At 30.7% G+C, this 18,655-nt stretch overlaps 1 protein-coding gene across 2 annotated transcripts in view; it reads left to right on the plus strand.

Moving 5' to 3' along the window:
• Nucleotides 1-17,848, plus strand: part of sigmar (Tumor necrosis factor alpha-induced protein 8-like protein sigmar) — a 55,594-nt gene extending 37,746 nt beyond the window's left edge. The window contains exons 3-6 of one of the 2 annotated variants that reach the window (XM_077429708.1): nucleotides 14,853-15,007; nucleotides 16,120-16,257; nucleotides 16,332-16,429; nucleotides 16,662-17,848. In XM_077429708.1, coding sequence (XP_077285834.1) covers nucleotides 14,855-15,007; nucleotides 16,120-16,257; nucleotides 16,332-16,429; nucleotides 16,662-16,839 — 567 coding nt within the window. In that variant the 5' untranslated portion in view covers nucleotides 14,853-14,854 and the 3' untranslated portion in view covers nucleotides 16,840-17,848. The remainder of the gene's footprint in view (nucleotides 1-14,852; nucleotides 15,008-16,119; nucleotides 16,258-16,331; nucleotides 16,430-16,661) is intronic. The other variant, XM_077429706.1, reaches the window with a different exon arrangement.
• The last annotated feature ends 807 nt before the right edge of the window (nucleotides 17,849-18,655 follow it).

Genomic DNA, 18,655 nt, shown 5'->3' on the forward strand with positions numbered 1-18,655 from the left:
AAATCTTTGAGTAAAAGTCCGCTCACGCGTATATGCGTGAATAAAAACTTTTCGTAAACGTCCGGTCACGCGTATATACGTGAATAAAATTAGCTTGCGCTTTGTGTACATACACGCGCACAAAAGCAAATTCCCATACATATATGTATGCATACATATCTATATGTGTGTATGTATATCTATATGTATTTATTTTAACGCTGAGATGATCTCATCATCGGTTAAAGGTCATCTGAAAATCTTGATTTACTTTTTTTATATAATAAAGTTTTTGAATTGAGAAAAAAAATTTAAAATATTCTCATCATCTTAACGATATAATTAATTGCAAAATTTAAAATGCAATAATTTTTTGTACCAGGGTAGCCATCCTTTTTTTATAGAAAAAAATTTTTGAAGTGGGAAAAAAAATCTTAAAATATAGCATCGTCTTTTAGCTATAAATAATTGTAAAAATTAAAATAAAATAATTATTTGGACTGGGGTGACTAAACTTTTTTTATACAACAAAATCAGATGAAGTCAGAAAAAAAAGAAAAATTATTAAAATCATTTTTGGGCTATAAATGATTGCAAAATTTTAAATATAATAATATTTTGACTAGGGTAACCAGCCTTTTTTTATTCAAAAAAGTTGAAAATAAATTTTTAAAATATTCCTATAGTTTTTATACTATAAATGATGACAAAATTTAAAATAAAATAGTTTTTTCGAGTAGGGTAACCAAAATTTTTATATAACATTTTTTTTAAAGCTAGAAAACATCTAAAAATATTACCATCATCTCTGTGATATAAATTATTGCAAAATTAAAAATATGATAATCTTTTGACTAGGGTAACCAGGCTTTTTATACAAAATTTTTTTTCGAGCTGGAAATAAAATTAAAAGTCTTAATGCTATAAATATTGCAAGCTTAAAATATTATTTTTGAGACAGGGCTTACCAATCTTTTCATAAAACAATTTTTAATGTGAAAAAACAATCAATATAATATGTAAGTAATGTTTAATGACAATTTATTATTATTTTTATTTAAAAAATAAATAAACTTAATTTAAATTTTAAAATTTGTATATCGTTGTAAAAAATTATTTTTTAAAAAATTTGAATATTTAATAATTTTAAAATAAAATTAGATTAAATCAAGATACAGTTAATAATGTATGTATATTTAACTTTAAGGGAGAAAAAATCCAAAAATATTTCCATTGTTTAAATGCTTTCAATCATTCCAAAATTTAAAATAAAAAATAAAATACTATAATTTTTTGACTACAGTAACCAGCCTTTTTTATACAACAAAAAAAATATTTAAATATTCCCACCGTTCTTATACAAAATTTAAAATAAAATAAATTTTCAAAATAAATTAGATTATTTTGTCAATTAAAAAAATTCGTTGTATAAAAAAGGCTGGTTACCCTAATAAAATTAATAGTATATTAAATTTTAATCAAAAAGATGATGGGAATATTTTGAGATGTTTTCTGACTTAAAAAAAATTTGTTGTATAACAAGGTTGGTTGCCCTCGTCAAAAAATCTATTTTATTTTAAATTTTGCATAGGGACGATGGGAATATTTTTTGATTTTAATCTCACTACAAATATTTTGCTGTATAAAAAAGCCTGGTTACCCAAATCAAAATTTATAGTATTTTAAATTTTAATCATAAAGAAGATGGGAATATTTGTAGATGTTTTCTCGCTTAAAAAAAATGTATAAAAAGGATGGTTACCTTAGTCCAAAAAATATTTTTTTTTTAAATTTTGTCATCATTCATAGGCCATAGCATAAAAACAATGAGAATATTTTTAGATTTTATTTACAACTTGAAAATATTGTTGCGTAGTGGTGGGTGGAGGATCCAAGTAAAAGGCCAAAGTCGTTTCACAGCATTTATTGGTGATTAAGGAGATACACGCACTGGCAGTGCTCCGTCCAGAATGTCTTGATATCGCCTAAGTACCGCCTTATAACGGATAGGTCTCTCAGGGCATCTTCAACGTCCGATTTGCTTGCCTATTGTTATGGTCACGTACTAGATGTCCCACGCTACCGCTGTGGGTTCTGAGAACTCTACCGGAATGCGACCCCGAGTTACCGCTACTCCTGCATTCGGGGGAGATAATCCTCGAAACCAATTATAACGGTCACACAGTCTCTGGGATGCTACTCGGCCTAATCCGATTGCACTTACTCGGCCTAATCCGAGTGTACGTAACAATATTTTTTGTATAAAAAAAGGCTGGTTACCCTAATCAATATTTAATCATATTTTAAATATTGCAACTTCTTCAGTGGGATTCATCATTGGTGAGTATGAATGTAAGTAATTAAAAATATGGTTTGTACGTTCAACCAGCTCACTCACTTCTGGGGTATGCTGGTATCACTTCTGGGGTATGGTGGATGCTGGTGTTGTCTAACACTAACCATACTTTTTCAAGATTAATACTTAATCTTTAAGAAACACCGAGCTTAACATTATTATTTTGACATCTTGGTCTTGAACTTTCGCAATTTACAAAAAAAAATAAAATGTCGTCTCGTAATTATTAATGGCTAAAGAGTATTTTTTAAATAAAAAAGTTAAAGAATCACCGAATCAAAATTGTTAATGTATTTACATAAAAAATACAGTTTGAGAATAATTCTTGGAAAATAAATTTTATGACCTCTTAAAAATAGTTGCCTTTTTTAAAACCAAAATATCGCTTTACAAAAATGTAAGTTAAAGAAACACTGGATCTTTAAAAAATTTAAAACACAGATGATACTGTTCTCAAGGATTCACTAGTTGATTTTGGATACTAAAAAAATATACTTATACTTTACAGTTAATTTAAATTAAACCCAAATATCCTATTTAAACATTATCCTAAGCAATTATTATTCCGAAGTTATCACAAATTGTCTCATTTTCAAATGTGTGAAAAATGATTTTATTCTTCATATTTTTGGATTTTTGATTTACCATGGTCTGTCTTTTACTGTCCACTACTACAAAATTCAGTTTTATGCTATTTTTATATTCAAAGGCTATTCGGATGACATTTACGTAATTTATTATTTTTTAACATTAATTCGCGTACTCCAGTTTAAAATCCCTGGTTTTAATTTTTAGATGTTTGCAGAGTGATATAATGAACACTGTTTCAAAATATCACTACAATACGATTATTATTCTAGAAGTAATCGAATGCACAAAAAAGGCTTTTTTTCTATTGAAACTGAAATCGGCCCGGATTCTGGTGAAAATAGTCGCGCACATTTCCGGACATGGGTGAAAACAATCCACGCGTCAAAGCGGGCGGTAAGGTGTTAAGTTTTTGGAACTGAAAATTGGAATTTTATCGCCACTTTCAAATATAACGGCTCATATGTATGTGCATACATATACATATGTATATTACAGATTAAGATCAACATATGCGAGCAAATAATTTGGAAATGTCTTTTTATATTTAAAATATGTATGCTGGGCATGCCCCCCCTTAGTTTTAAAAAATATATATGATTATTGAGATTATGACCCCAGTTTTGTTTTATTGCTCCCCATTTACATTAAATTTACATTTTTTTTATTCAACGCCTTTTCCAAATTCAGAATGAGAACAATTCTCGTTTTTTTTAAATGCTTGGGGGGGGGGGTGCACTTATATTTCAGCCCCCCCCCCCTAAAATACCTGTCTACGGCCGTAATGCTGGGACCTGAATGAGGTTATGAAATTTTATATGGATCAAAGCTTTGATCAACTACCAATAGATTCAATTCATATTAGTATGGTTTAAATTTTATTACTAACTATCCAAATTGCCTACAATTTTTCAGACGGATTAAAATTGAATGAGCGAAGCATTCTCAAGATGGTGGTTCTTAATAGCATTCTCAAGATGGTGGTTCAAAAATGAAAATTACTTCTATTTTACCAAGATGTTATTACCTATAGTATTAAACTTGTAAATACATATGTACATAAATGTATAGATTATAAGATTTGAAATCATATCCAAGTTGTTAGGATGGTTTTGCCGATTTATTGAGTAACCGTTTCAACAATGAAATCAGATAAATTGACAAACTCTGATAGGAAACTATCAGCTTTTAGTCAGATATCCGAGTATGACCAGCAGCACTGCAGAAATACTCAGAATAAGTTCTTTTCAATCAAGGTCAACCCAGGATTTGAATCCGGAAACCTCCAGGTGGTTAGCATTAACGCAACCACCGAGCTATGTACATATACTGCTGGTTAAATTAAAAAGTTCATAAGCGTAAATCGTATCGCAATATCTGTATATAATATGTTGAATTGGTGAACAGAGTTGAGAAAGACATATATTTATTTACTACATGGCCAAATTCAAGCAGACCGATGGCGAAATTCTTAAATGTTTTGGATCTGTATATGGGTCACCGGCATGTTGCTATATTGTGTTGTGGGTTCACGTAACACGATGAGCATCCCACAACCGGATAATTAATCTCCTCTCGTCAAAGGGTTCCCGGGCACCAAAGTGATCTATATGCTAAAATTTGATACGTATGTGTATCGTTGACCGGGATCTTCTTAGTGGCCTAGTCCCGGAAAATCCGGGAAAGCGGCGAGCGCACAAACTTTTCCTATCACTTCCGCAAGTGCTTATATATGTATGTATGTGCATATGTATGTATGTACATACGAAAGATTCGCTTTAGGTGTTTATTCCAAAAAAATCGAACCTACAAACTTTTACGATTACGATATACTTATGTACATACAAACATATGTTACGGACGCGGAATGATAAAAAATAATCGTTCACTCGCCTGAAAAGGCTATTTTGCAATTTTTATTATGTACGCTTATCGAACGCTTTCGAAATTGTATCGTCGTCGAAATGACTACAATCTTCTTTTTATATATTTTTTAAGTGTCATTTATCGATATTGATAACATTTAAATCTGCGATAACTATATTTAATTTAGAAATTAAAAACCTCTTTAATCGATTTCTTAGAATTTATGTCGACAAACTTTTTACCGACTAAATTTTCTTCATCGGCTTATGTCAATAACCGATTGACGTTTGTATTCTGTTATTTTACAAAATCAATATTTGAAACTTGTTTTGCTATAATGTCGGACAAAACAAGATTATTTTTTTCCACTAACTGAATGGTGATAGAACGTACATACTAGGAATTGAAATACCGGTACTACCGAAACCGGTTCTACTGGTTTTTGGGCAAAATTTGACCTTAATAGACAATAGACTACCAGTAGTAGAAAATAGACTTCCAGTAGTGCTGAAATATGATAATTAAGATTTTATGTTATTTGAATTATTTTGAATTTTGAAGAAAACGTTTTATCCCATACTTTGTATTGATTAGTCGAAGAATAAGGACGCAAACACACAGAAAGGCACGCGGCACGTGTTTTTTTTTAGATAGTTTTGCGCATGTAAAAAAAATTCCAGCAAGCATAATCTTTCCGACGCCAACACGCATAACCATCCAGTCCAAAAATTATCTCCTGGAGGGTTTTCGAGGGTGATATTTTATCTTTATATTGACATAATTCTGAAAGTGATTGATAACGGTGATTCCCATATTTGAAGAAATGTTGGCAAAACTTAATAAACTTGGAATAATAAGATCATATGAATTACCGATGAACTGATGGAACGCCCAGCTGGAAGCTGTTATTAATTTAATTTTTAATTTTAGTTTGCTTTTTTTTATTATTTTCTTACATAATTAGCAATTCGCTATTAAATAAAAAAATAAATAAAATATGATTTTAATTTTTTTATTGTACCTACATATTTTAATATATTATACGGTACTAAAGATTTTTTCACCTGAGGTTAAAGGAAAACTTTGCATCCCTATTTATTTATTTTTTTAGTATTTAATCAGAAATTAGATATTATCTATATTCAATACGTTTCATTAAAAAAGCACGCGCCGCAGCCGAATTTTTTTTAAGAATATTTGAGAAAGCCCGGGGGAAGAATATGAGCTCAATGGGTCACTGTTCGAAGAAGAGTATCTTCAAAATATTCATAATAGATTGATATACTTATTTGTATGTGATGACTCAGTTTCTCAAATTGATCATTATTGATTTACTTGATACGTTCGCTAAATTCAAGTTGTATCATCAAATAGATTTTTAAATTTACGAAAAGATATGGAAATTTTGGATATTTCATGAGAGGGAACGCTACATTTCTGGATTTCACGAAAGAAAGCGGCGTTCCCATGCACACACGTCTCTATGTACATATGTATGTATGTGTTAGCCCTAAGTCAACACAACATTCTTTTTAACCTGCTATTCAAAGAAACCACAATGCCGGAGCCCTACAATAAATTAAATTTTATTGCAAAAATTGTTTAAAATGTTTTTTTCGGTAATACCAATAGTGACAAGTGTCATTATTTTTGAAATATCTAGTACATATGTATGTACATACATTACTTGAATTGTTAAGACATTTCGTTCACAGTTTGCTTAGTGTCCGTCTAAAAAATGAATTTCATATGCAAAATGCAGATGCATTTAAAGTGCTATTGACTCATTCTCAACGTCTTCCTTCATTGTTATATTTATTATCCCCTTAAGTAGACTCCCACTCAAGATACGTATCTTACGATGACGTAGCACGTTTAAAAGTAGGATAAAATACAAACATACAACATATGTATATATGTATAATCAGATCGATGAAAAACCTATCGGCAAAAAGTCCTCATAGCTATAGGAGATTTAAAATTTAACCTTTTGAGTGGTAGAGGTCAATCGTAATACAAATTGCAAGTCAGGTATATGTTCACTATACAGGTCGCGGTCAGGTAACCTTGTTCGATCACATAGTATCGTATGTCTTAGTTTTTTTTCCCCACTGCATATTGCACTTAATATGTCGCAAGTGCATCGTTGCATTCGTGCACTCTAGTCGGGAGGGAAAAGGAGTGGTTCCATTGTTGTTCCGAATACGATTTAGATTAGTATATAATATGTAATATATGTATGTATGTACATACAATGTCGGGTCGTTGACGCCAAACCGTCTACTTCCTTTTCGGCTTATCGGAGAATTAATTCATTCTGACCGTGATAGTCAATTTATTCTGCATTTAATTGTACCTACACTGACACGTGCCGTTTTTTTGAGGTCCGTATTTAATTTTATAATATATATATGAATTATAGATTTTTTCATTGATGATTAAGTATCATCCTCACTTGTAGTACATTCCAACTGTTCACTCCAGTTCGTTCATGAATATACTAGTTCGTTCATATCCGAACTATTGGTTTTAGTTTAAGTGCTAACTGTCAAAAACCATCTTCAAATAGACTCATCAGGTGTTGCATGAAACTTTTAGCCGTCAAAACATTTGAAATGCCAAAATGCCAAGTATTTAAAAGGGAAATCCTATGGAAACGTTACTATAATTCCCGTTTCCGCATTTTTTTTAAATATTGCAAACCAGGGTAAGCATACATTCATGATATATACATACATACATACATGATATAAACAAACGATTGAGAATACTTAAAGTTATGCCCAATAGTGTGTGCATGAACAAACTAGTTTGTTTGTCAATTTGTTCTGTGTCTTTTTTTGTCCAGATTGGTTTGTGTATGAACAAACTAGTATGTTCATAAACAAACGAAATGTACACTTGGAATTTAACATACATATGTACATACATGCCTTTTTGTTCTTGTTCTGTATGTCTGAAATAAAAGTACATACATATATGTATTGTGAGACTTTTACTATGTACAATATTTGTAGGTGTGTACATAAATATGTAAGTACTTTTATAGGAAAAAAATCCTCATATTTGTTAGTACATGATTATATTTATGTACATACATATGTATAATATATAAAATGCTGTTATCATGAAGCTCTACGATTAACGATTGCTAATCTATTATATTTTAAATGCAGGTGACTAACTTTTAAAGAAGGCGAGCGTTCGCTTCGCTTAACTTCGATAATATCACTTTTGAGCTCGTGAAAAACTTTTTCAATATTCTGAAATTAATAGAATAACCTTTCAATATCTGACTTTGATATAATTTTCAATTACAAGAATTGTTTTCAAAGATTATGTATTATATTAGACATCAATATTCCCGTATCCAACATAAAACTAAACTTAATAAGTTTATTATCATTATTAAGTTTATTATTATTTATTGAGTTAATGACTTGATTGAAAATAAATATCAGTATATTTTTGCGGCTGTGGTCCACCCTGTATAAATTTACTTTTATAAATATTGTTCAATATTTAATACATATTTTATTGTATGCGAAATTTAATCTGAACAGAGTAACATATGTACATACATAGATATATTCACTTATTCAAATTCTGTATTCTTCGTGCGATATACATAGGGCGACCATACGTCCCGGTTTGTCCGAGACAGTCCCGTTTTAGCTTTCTTAGCTTTTTTAGCGTGCTTAGATTTCGTCCCATCGTTTTCGTAAAATTATTTGATTTGTCCGTCCACTGATGGAAAAAAAATGTTTTATAATACATATGTATATTTCCTTGTTTTTCCAAATTATTTTGTTTCCAAAAACAAATATTAATATATAAATACACATTTACATACAATATATTGATTTTTCAGTAACATTTAAATATTTTGTTACATGTTTTTTGACAAAAAAATCGTTTTCGCAATTAAAAGAAACCGAGAATATCTTTTTGCAAAATTTGTAGTTATTTTATTTGTTAATTTTACACGTTTTAGAAAAAATCAGTCTGCGGCGCATGAAAATTAGGTTTTTTATTGTTTTTTTTTTATATTGTTTCTATTTTCCTTATATGACACAAAAATTATAATTCATCGACATATTAATGGATATTTGAGGGGTAAATTATAAAAAAATGTTGACGTGCAACTCATTTTTTATATACATATAAAATGGGTGGGGGGGGACAATTATTTTGCGGAGCGTCTCCTTTTGAGTCCTGGGATATATGGTCACCGTATTTTATACATAACTGATACCGTATTTTATACCTAGCCTTTACATATTCCGATATGTTATATATACTAATTTTCAACTCTTTTCCTATCAGTTATGATTTTCCAATTCTTAACTGTGGGAAATTCTGATTGCAATAATTTCCCATAGAAGCATCTCAGATAACATTCACGGTCGCTCATGTAGCGTTTTAACCTAATCGGTAACGAACCTCGCTCTCCATCCATTGGTCATCAATCTTTTCCCCGCATGACCTTTACCTGCATTGTTCGCCACACACTGCGGGGGTGGAATCAGAGGTGATTAATCTAGGGGGTGTCGAATGGAACCCCCTCATGGCAAAACGACCCTCGACACTATTATCCACTCAAATAAGCACCACACACCTGAACTCGACTCGACTCAGGGTCATACTCAACACACCCTTGAATATTTACACGGACTTTTTGTTGTTTTTTTTTTGTAATCGGATTATCACACGTCCGTGTGCTTCCGAATAGTTCCTAATTTAGCCGAAGCTATTCAAGTTGAAGGTCGAATATACGCTCTGTCTGTAAATTATGGTGTTTAATTGTCGTATCGTGTCGATATGTGAGTACATAAGAAGATGAATGAATGAATGGATGCGAGTTTTCAGGGATTGTTTGACATTGACGCGATGAAAGCAATATATTGATGTACATATGTATTTTTTTTTGTATTGATTTTTCCATATGTATGTATGTTTGTCCATTTCAATTATTTATTTTTTATTTCATACCAGGAAGGCATTACAGGTAAACCCCAATGCGCCTTCCTGGCCAATTACAAACAATACAGCATTTTTTATTATATAAGTCGCTAAATTACGAGACATTGACTTAAACTCGATAATTAGCGAGACATCTATGAATTGTACATACATTTTTATTGTAATATTTACATTAATCATACTCAAATAGTGGTGACATAGTGGGTAGGAAGGATTTTTTAACCAATTTTTAATCGGGAATCGTTTCAACAATGAAATCAGAGAAAATTGGCAAACTCTGATAGGAAACGATCGACCAGGAGTCACAAATCCTGGTCTGACCAGCAGTATTACAGATATACTCGGAAAAATTATTTTCAATCGAGGTATAATATATATAATTACATACAACATATAGCAACAGCTTAGCTCATCGTTAAACAGTAGAGAGGCTCGAATCCCAGCCGTTAAGCTGCTGTCAAGATCTGGATGGTTATTAAATCCAGATCGACCGTCTCATGTTAGAGTTTTCATTTTTGTGACATATCTAATAAAATCAGCATCCTTCCCTCCTCAATTTTTTGCAAATTATTCGCATGAAAAATTTGTTGATTTTATACCTACATTAAAGAATGTATTCAGTATTTACATTTTTTTTTTTTTTAAATAGCCTAGTATTAACTTGTATTAAGGTCCGTTTATATATATTATCTAGCGCTGCAAGTCAACAGCTCGGCACAGCACTGCGCGGAAAAGACTACCTCCACTCATACTATACAGCACCGCCCGTTTTCAGCACCATTATACTTGTTTTGGACGAGTGCATTTTAAAATCGACTTAGATATACGTATGTACGTTACAGAGCGCGACGATACATTCTGAGCATCCTGCTTTGAACATAAAGACGCTCTCAACAATAAGATTCAATTATGGATTTTTAAACGTACAAAGATCATTTTTATGAACATATGAGTTCTAAAAAAATAGTCCCACAATAAACCTACCGAGTAATATTACAGAGCGCAACGATACGACGCAATATTGCTTGTCATAATATGACGTTTTCAAAAATATTCATATGCACATGGCAGCACTTTCGTTAGTACGGGTGCACTCGCCTCAATAACGTCACGTCATGCGTGAATATTTCCACAGTGGCCAAAGAAAATCGATTCTGCTTGATACGTTTCGATGACATGTGTTCCTGTATAATATGAATATATCATGATGGTGCTATTTCGGTACGTCACTAACATGTTACGGAACATATAACCAGCAGCGTGGACTAGTGGTTGGCATATTATGCTTTCGATTGGAGTGGTCACGGCTCTAATCTCACTAGTAGCTGTTGGCCAGAACATTGTATATAAATGCTTGTATTAATTGTATTATTATATTCTATCTACATTAGTAAACTCGTCGCTTTGGAGCGATCTGTAAAGGCTGGTGTACATGTTCGATTGAAATAAAATAAAAAAGCCCTACATACATGCATACATATGGAAGCTTTCACACATTTTCCCCAATTTTTATATTAAATTTGTATCTATTATGTAAATTTGAGTATCCAATATATGTATAAAGGTACATACATGCATACATATGTAGTTTGTATATTCAGTAGTGTTTTATATTGATATTTTAAATATATTAAAATGTATTTATAGAACTTATATATCGCTGCGAACTGTTTTGCCAGTCTAAATAGAATTCCTCTTTTAGATATACTACATAAGACGGTGTATAAAGTTTTACAGTTCTTTGAGTGGGATAAATCGAGACAAGGACCGATGAATTCAAATAACCCCGTATCGTAGGATGAGATTCTCTGGTTGATATAACTTTGTTTTAAGATGTATTCTACTATTTTCAAGTGAACGTCCAGTTAAAAAACCTAAAACAAACATATAATACATATATTTTTTCAACAAGCGTTAACTTTCTACTTTTTCTTTAGGATTATACATATATGTACATATGTAAATAATATTGTTATTCTATCGAACCATCGAGAATTCACATCTTTTTCAGGAGGCTTACACCCATATGAAAGGCTAAAATTAGAATCGATCTTTCTAGAATCAAGCAGCAAGATTTCGTTTAATTGATTCCTATAAACTGTAAGTACGTACATACATAGTATTGGTGGCATTTTATCATAATGTTTGTTTCGCTTATATTATATCTACACACGTATGACACTCTAAAGTTTGAGGAGCGCAATTTTCGAACCTTTTTCGTGAGTCATAAAGTTGATATCCACTTTTCTATAGTGGCCATCATCATAGTCGCTCAGCACGCGAACCCTCAATTCAAACTTTGCCCTGGAGTAAAATTTCTATATTTTTTACTCGACAACATCGCCTGCAAAAAACAATATAGATTGCCCCACACGTAAATTGCTGTACATAGTTGCTTCACTTTAGTGGGGTCAAAATGTAGTGATTTTCCTTTCGCGTATATACCTATACATATAAACATTTTGAATATACGTATGTATATGTACTATAATGTGCTTTATTCATTCATATTATATTATAAACAACAGCTTTATATCGGCTTTTCTTTGTTTTTATTCATGGACAGTTCCGAAAGATGAGCAAGCTCAGACCCTTAAATACATTTTTGCGGAAAAACTCCCAAGAATTTTCCGTTATTGCGCAATTACGGCGTGCTTGCACGGAAAATACCATTTTTTCGTCAATATTTCCCTGGAATAATTATACTTCAATCTCAATTTTAATTATTAAAAATTATCGCATACTATATATGTACATATATTAAGGTGTGTGAAATATTTCGGTATTTAAATTAAGAATTCCGATTTCAAACAATTTTAATTAAAATACATGTGCAGAAAAGCTTTCCATCCCTATTTATATATTTATACATACATACATGCCTATGTTACAGTCAAAGTGTATTACCAGTTATGTATAACAGTACAATATTTTTCATCTACATTGTATTTCGACACAATGGATTTACAATCTGACTGATCAAAACACTCAATATGTATTCCGATCTTCGTTATATTCCGAAAACTCTTGATTTTGTTATATTTTATTCACAGTGTATACAGCTTTTCGTGAAAACGACACTTGACTAGTAATTTGAGTTGGAAAGTTACATTTTTATTTTGGGCACATTTACATAATTCGTAATAGTATGTAATATAAATGCATTATTGAATTTTAAATAATTATATAATTACTGGCGAACACCAGTGAAACTGTATTTATTTTCGCCTGTATGTATAAACATATATTTGGCCAGCAGCATAGCTCGATCGTTAAGCTTCTACTTAACACCGAGAGGCGCCGGGTTCGATCCGATGAGCTGACCTCGATTGAAAAGATTTTTTCTGAGTATATCTGTAGTGCTGCTGGTCAGACCTGGATATTTCTGACTCCTGGTCGATCGTTTCCTATCAGAGTTTGCCAATTTTCTCTGATTTCATTGTTGAAACGGTTCCCGATTAAAAATTGGCTAAAATCCTTTCTTACCTACTATGTCACCACTATTTGAGTATGATTAATGTACAATTCATAGATGTCTCATTAATTTGCGAGTTTTCAGTGTCTCATGATTCAGCGACTTGTATAATAAAAATGCTATATTTTTTATAATTGGCCAGGAAGCCGCATTGGGATTCACCTGTAAGGCCTTCCTGGTATAAAATGTAATAAAAAATAAAAATAAAATATCTACTGGTTAATTCGTGTTCGAATATGAATTATCTACATCAGTGGCGTCGCTAGGGGTGGTGTCGCCTGGTGCGTGGTGGTCTTTTTTAATATTTGTTAATTGTTGTGACTAAAAGGTGGACCGGAAGCGTGCTTTTTCCAGGAATCAGGGCGTTTTGAGTCTATTTACAAAGCTAGAGTGCAAAAAAAAAAGGTTCTTCATAAAATTGGACAAAGGACAGCGAACCATTAACAATGAACGGAACACTTCCGGTCCGACCTCTAGTTATGACTTACGAGAGAGAAGCTAAGTTTACACGTTGTTTCTGGATTGTGTTTCCGTCTGACTGAATTAGTACATACACTGATTTTTTCAGAAATTTGGACAAAAGCCAATTATGGCTCATATTTGATGCTATATATGTATAGTTGCACCATCGCGGTAGCTGTATAAATACAGTAAGCTGTATATATACAGAAATTGCAATGATGCGTGTAGCCGTTCGAGGACCGTCATACAACGAATATGTCGTTGTTTGACGGTAGCACATACGTACATACATAAAATTCACACACTATAAACAATATTAATTCAATCGTTTATTAATTTAATTTAACTTTTGTTTCATTCTCAGAAATATAATATGCTAGTGGCGTGAATAAGAAAATTTACTTTATAAGCGTATACAATTATATACATATGTGAGTTTCCTTGAAGCGCAGCTCATAAATAGGTATACTTATTATTTTAAATGACATTCAGTGATTCTAAAAACGTGTGAACGCCCACCCGTATGTGAACGCGGAATACTAATGATGTTTATGATACAATGTCTAATTATTTACAATTAATTAACTGTGAATTAGATCACACACAACAACGTTTGACCTGATACCGTTCGTTTGCCTCCGGTTTATACTATTGGTAACCGGTTCAATGTTGGATCAATGAATTATATACTTTTAATAACTCAAAAAAAAAAAATGGATTGTGGAGCAGTGATGATAGCAAAAAATATCACCGTTAGAACTATGAACACAATTCATTTTATAATATTGTATGTAGTGTGTGCAATGAAGCTCTTTTTGAATTAATCAACTCTGTGTCTGATCATATACCTGAAATTAAAAAATCAATTAATATTAATTTATTTATTCGATATACATTATACGTGCATACATTTCGAAACGAAAGATGAAAGATATCAAACGCCGTGGCTTTAATGTAAATATTATTCAAACTTAATTTAAATTGCAGATTTCTTTATACGCGAAAACGTCTCGAAACTCACATTTTATTTACGTTGAACGGTTTTGAGAAAAACATTCCGCAACCTTCATACCATTTTTTTACTTAATTTTTTTTATTATTTTTTTCACATCATATATTTATGGTTGAATTTTTTTGTTACAGTCATGACGGAGAACGCTTTTAGGGCTAGAGACATCGGCTTAAGGGCCCAAAAGAAAATATTATCAAGGATGACCAACAAGAATGTAGTCAAAGTTTTCATCGATGATAATTCAGCATCATTGCTAGACAACCTATACAAATTGGCCAAAATTCACGTAAGTATTATACATATGTGTACAATTAATTACATACACATTTTTTATTTTATTTTATTTATTTATTGAAAAATCAACAGACAACAGATGTAGAAATGCATATAAAAAAAGAATAAATGTAACAAAATAAAATAACATCTGAGCCCAATTATAGATTTTTACAAATTACATAAAATGGTACATAGAGACAAACAAATGAAAAAGAAAAGAATAAAAACTAAAACATGACTAAATAGAACAGTACATAACTAAACATAAAGTGATATAATATTGGATAAAGATTATATAATAGAAATAGAAAATGGATCAATCGATCAAGACTCTCCTCATAGCAGTTCTGAATTGCTGCAAGAAAATACCGAATAGATCAGCGTCATTCAGTTCCCCGTTAAACTTACGATAAACACGCTTTAGATAGGCATATTTTATGGAATTGGTTTTTAAAGGAATTAGTGAAAAGAGTGCAACGTGTCTAGAATACCTAACTGGGATCCTGAAACCAACCTTACTCAGTAAATCGGGACAATCAAGGAAACCATTTAGGAGCTTAAAAAGGAATGTAGCATCAGTGAGTCGTCGCCTGACAGAAATATTGTTTAAGGATAGGAGTTTTAAGATATCGGGAACGAAAGGAAGACGGTAGCGCAAAGATTCGATAAATTTTAGTTGGACTTTTTCAATACAATTAATATGGGATATATAAAAAGGTGACCAGATAATTGAGGCAAATTCAAGGTGAGACCTTACAAGGGAAAAATAAAGTAATTTAAGTACATGAGGATCATTAAAGGTTTAGTTGAGCTGAGTAGGAATTCAAGAGATTTATATGCTTTATTAGTAATGAAGGAAATATGTCCGAAGTAATCGTGTTTATTATTTAGAATTACATGACGATCCTTAATAGAAGAGGATGTATTTAGAATTGAATGGTTTCATACATATGTATTATATGTTATATAAACTTTTAACCCTACAGTGCATAGTGTTTCATATATGAACCGCTGTGTATTTTTGCATATAACTTTGTGTGGCAGAGATTTTTTTACCTGAATTCATGGTAATTCCATTGTGAACCATCCATTCGCCAGATGTTTATCTGCTATTTTTTTTAGTCAGGGAACAAGAAAGAAGCTGAAAAATTAGTCAAAAACATAATCAAAGTCATCATCAAACTCGGAGTGCTGTATAGAAATGAACAGTTTTCACAAGAGGAACTACAAGCTGCTGATAAGTTTTGGAATAAATTTCAGGTAATACTTTCACTCTCAATCAATCAATCATATACTTAAATTCATAATATGTATTAATTTTTATACGTTTTCAGTTAGCACAGATGGCTGTTATATCATTCTATGAAGTGGACTTCTCATACGATAGACCGTACCTAATGAACGCTTTCAACGAGTCGCATCAAGCTCTGAGGTTTGCATCTCTCTTGCTGTGTTGCAGATCGTTGTCACCAACACACATATATATATATATATATATATATATATATATATATATATATATATATATATATATATATATATATATATATATATATATATATATATATATATATATATATATATAATATATATATATATATATATATATATATATATATATATATATATATATATATATACTATGATAACTGTTTGAATTTCAGATTCATCGTTCAGAAACACCTCACAGAAAAATCGCTATCCCGAATAGACTGGGTGTTTGCTTTTTTCAACAATGCAAAATTCCTCGACGGCCTCTTCAAAAAGGACTCGGAATACAGCGAAACCCTCAGTAAACTGGTTGCAGACATGCACAAAGCCATGGACAGCGGTGATTTGTAGTCACAGAAACCTTTATCAAGCATTCGGTTGAAGGTGTACGTGGCCGACCATTCAAAATATCAACATTGATGTCCAAATCAAATAAAAGCTTTATCATAGATGTAATTTCATTCAATCAATTGAAAAGCAACGACTTGTCGTTAATACATATGTATATTTTACACAGCGGTTCCAATTTCGTCATATCATTGTAAATTTTTAAAATATGTGAGATAATTTAACTGTGTTCTCTCCGATTGGAACAAGATTATCTATTCAATTGTACCGAGTGAAAGATCTCATTTTTCAATGTTTGTGCGTATTTCGATGTTACGTGGAATGTTGTCAAAAGTATTGTCGTGAGCCAACCCCGGCTATAAGTGTTTTTTACGTGTGACGTGTGTCAAAATATGTGTCTTACGGACTATGAAAGTCCAAAATTTACACAACAGTCAATGTACATGTATGTAATGCCTCAAAGGCGTTTTAGCACTAATTTAGTTTTTAATTGTACAGTGATATTGTATGCATTTTTAAGGTTATTATTTCTTGGTTAATCTTTAAGTGTGGAACATGAATTTAAGTTTCACTAATTCAATACGAAATTGTTGCCATTTGAGTTATCTTTATTTTGACGTTTGTCTTGCCTAATGATAAATTATTTTGTGATTTCAGTCTAAGTGCTATAAAAAAAAGTTTATTTTGGATTATAAGTTGATGGTTTACCGTTACTATTTTTTAATTTTTTTTATCGAATGTTAATTTAAACTCTACTCTTGCCAGCTTAAAGATGTATAGTATATGTAAATAATGATATTGCATTGATTTTTATTCGAATATTTACTTGCCTTTTCAAAATATTATTTAACAGTCTTGCCTGTTATGTATGTATATAAATGAAGAATCTTAAATTTACTTCCATCAAAAAAATATTTATAAATCTCTAACAAAAATCGGCTATGAAGGGCGCCGAAGGGATCTCTCTTATCAAATGCATCTTTCATAAGAACTAAATTATATATATATATATATATATATATATATATATATATATATATATATATATATATATATATATATATATATATATATATATATATATATATATATATATATATATATATATATATATATATATATATATATATATATATATATATATATATATATATATATATATATATATATATATATATATATATATATATATTACAACACATTTGATGAATGTATGTCAAATGTCACATTGGCCTTCAAATTTACTGTAAGTGACGATTTATTTAAAAAATTATGTGAACGCTTATACCTTTAAATTAACATTACACATATAACCTTTATTTGAATACATGGTATTTATTGATATTGGTAGTCGGTAAGTTAAATGTCCAAAAATTAACAATAATTAAATTTTAACATATGTATGTATGTATGTACTATAATTATATATATATTATGTATGTATAATATAAAATGTTTAGTGTTAAATTTTTAAATGTGTAGATAAATGTAGTGTTTATGTGATTCATTATAAATTTAGACAAGTCTCTTACTTACACACTATACGTATTTATGAGTAGAAAACGAAGAAATGTCGATCCAGGCATACTCACGCACACTAAATTTAAAAACAAAATATCACAAATTAAGTTCATTTTACAACCTTATGAAAGTTCAATCAATACATTTCAAACTAGTATTATAATCTTTATTACCAAAGATCTACCCAAAATTTGTTTTATATGTACCTAATATACTCACCTTTTTTGTAAACTTTTCAGAATTCAACATTAATACTATTTTAAAGATTGTTCACTTTTTATATCAAAAGTAGTTGAAT

The sequence above is a fragment of the Arctopsyche grandis genome, chromosome 4, assembly GCF_051622035.1.
Source record: "Arctopsyche grandis isolate Sample6627 chromosome 4, ASM5162203v2, whole genome shotgun sequence".
In the NCBI taxonomy this organism is placed as follows: Eukaryota; Metazoa; Arthropoda; class Insecta; order Trichoptera; family Hydropsychidae; genus Arctopsyche; species Arctopsyche grandis.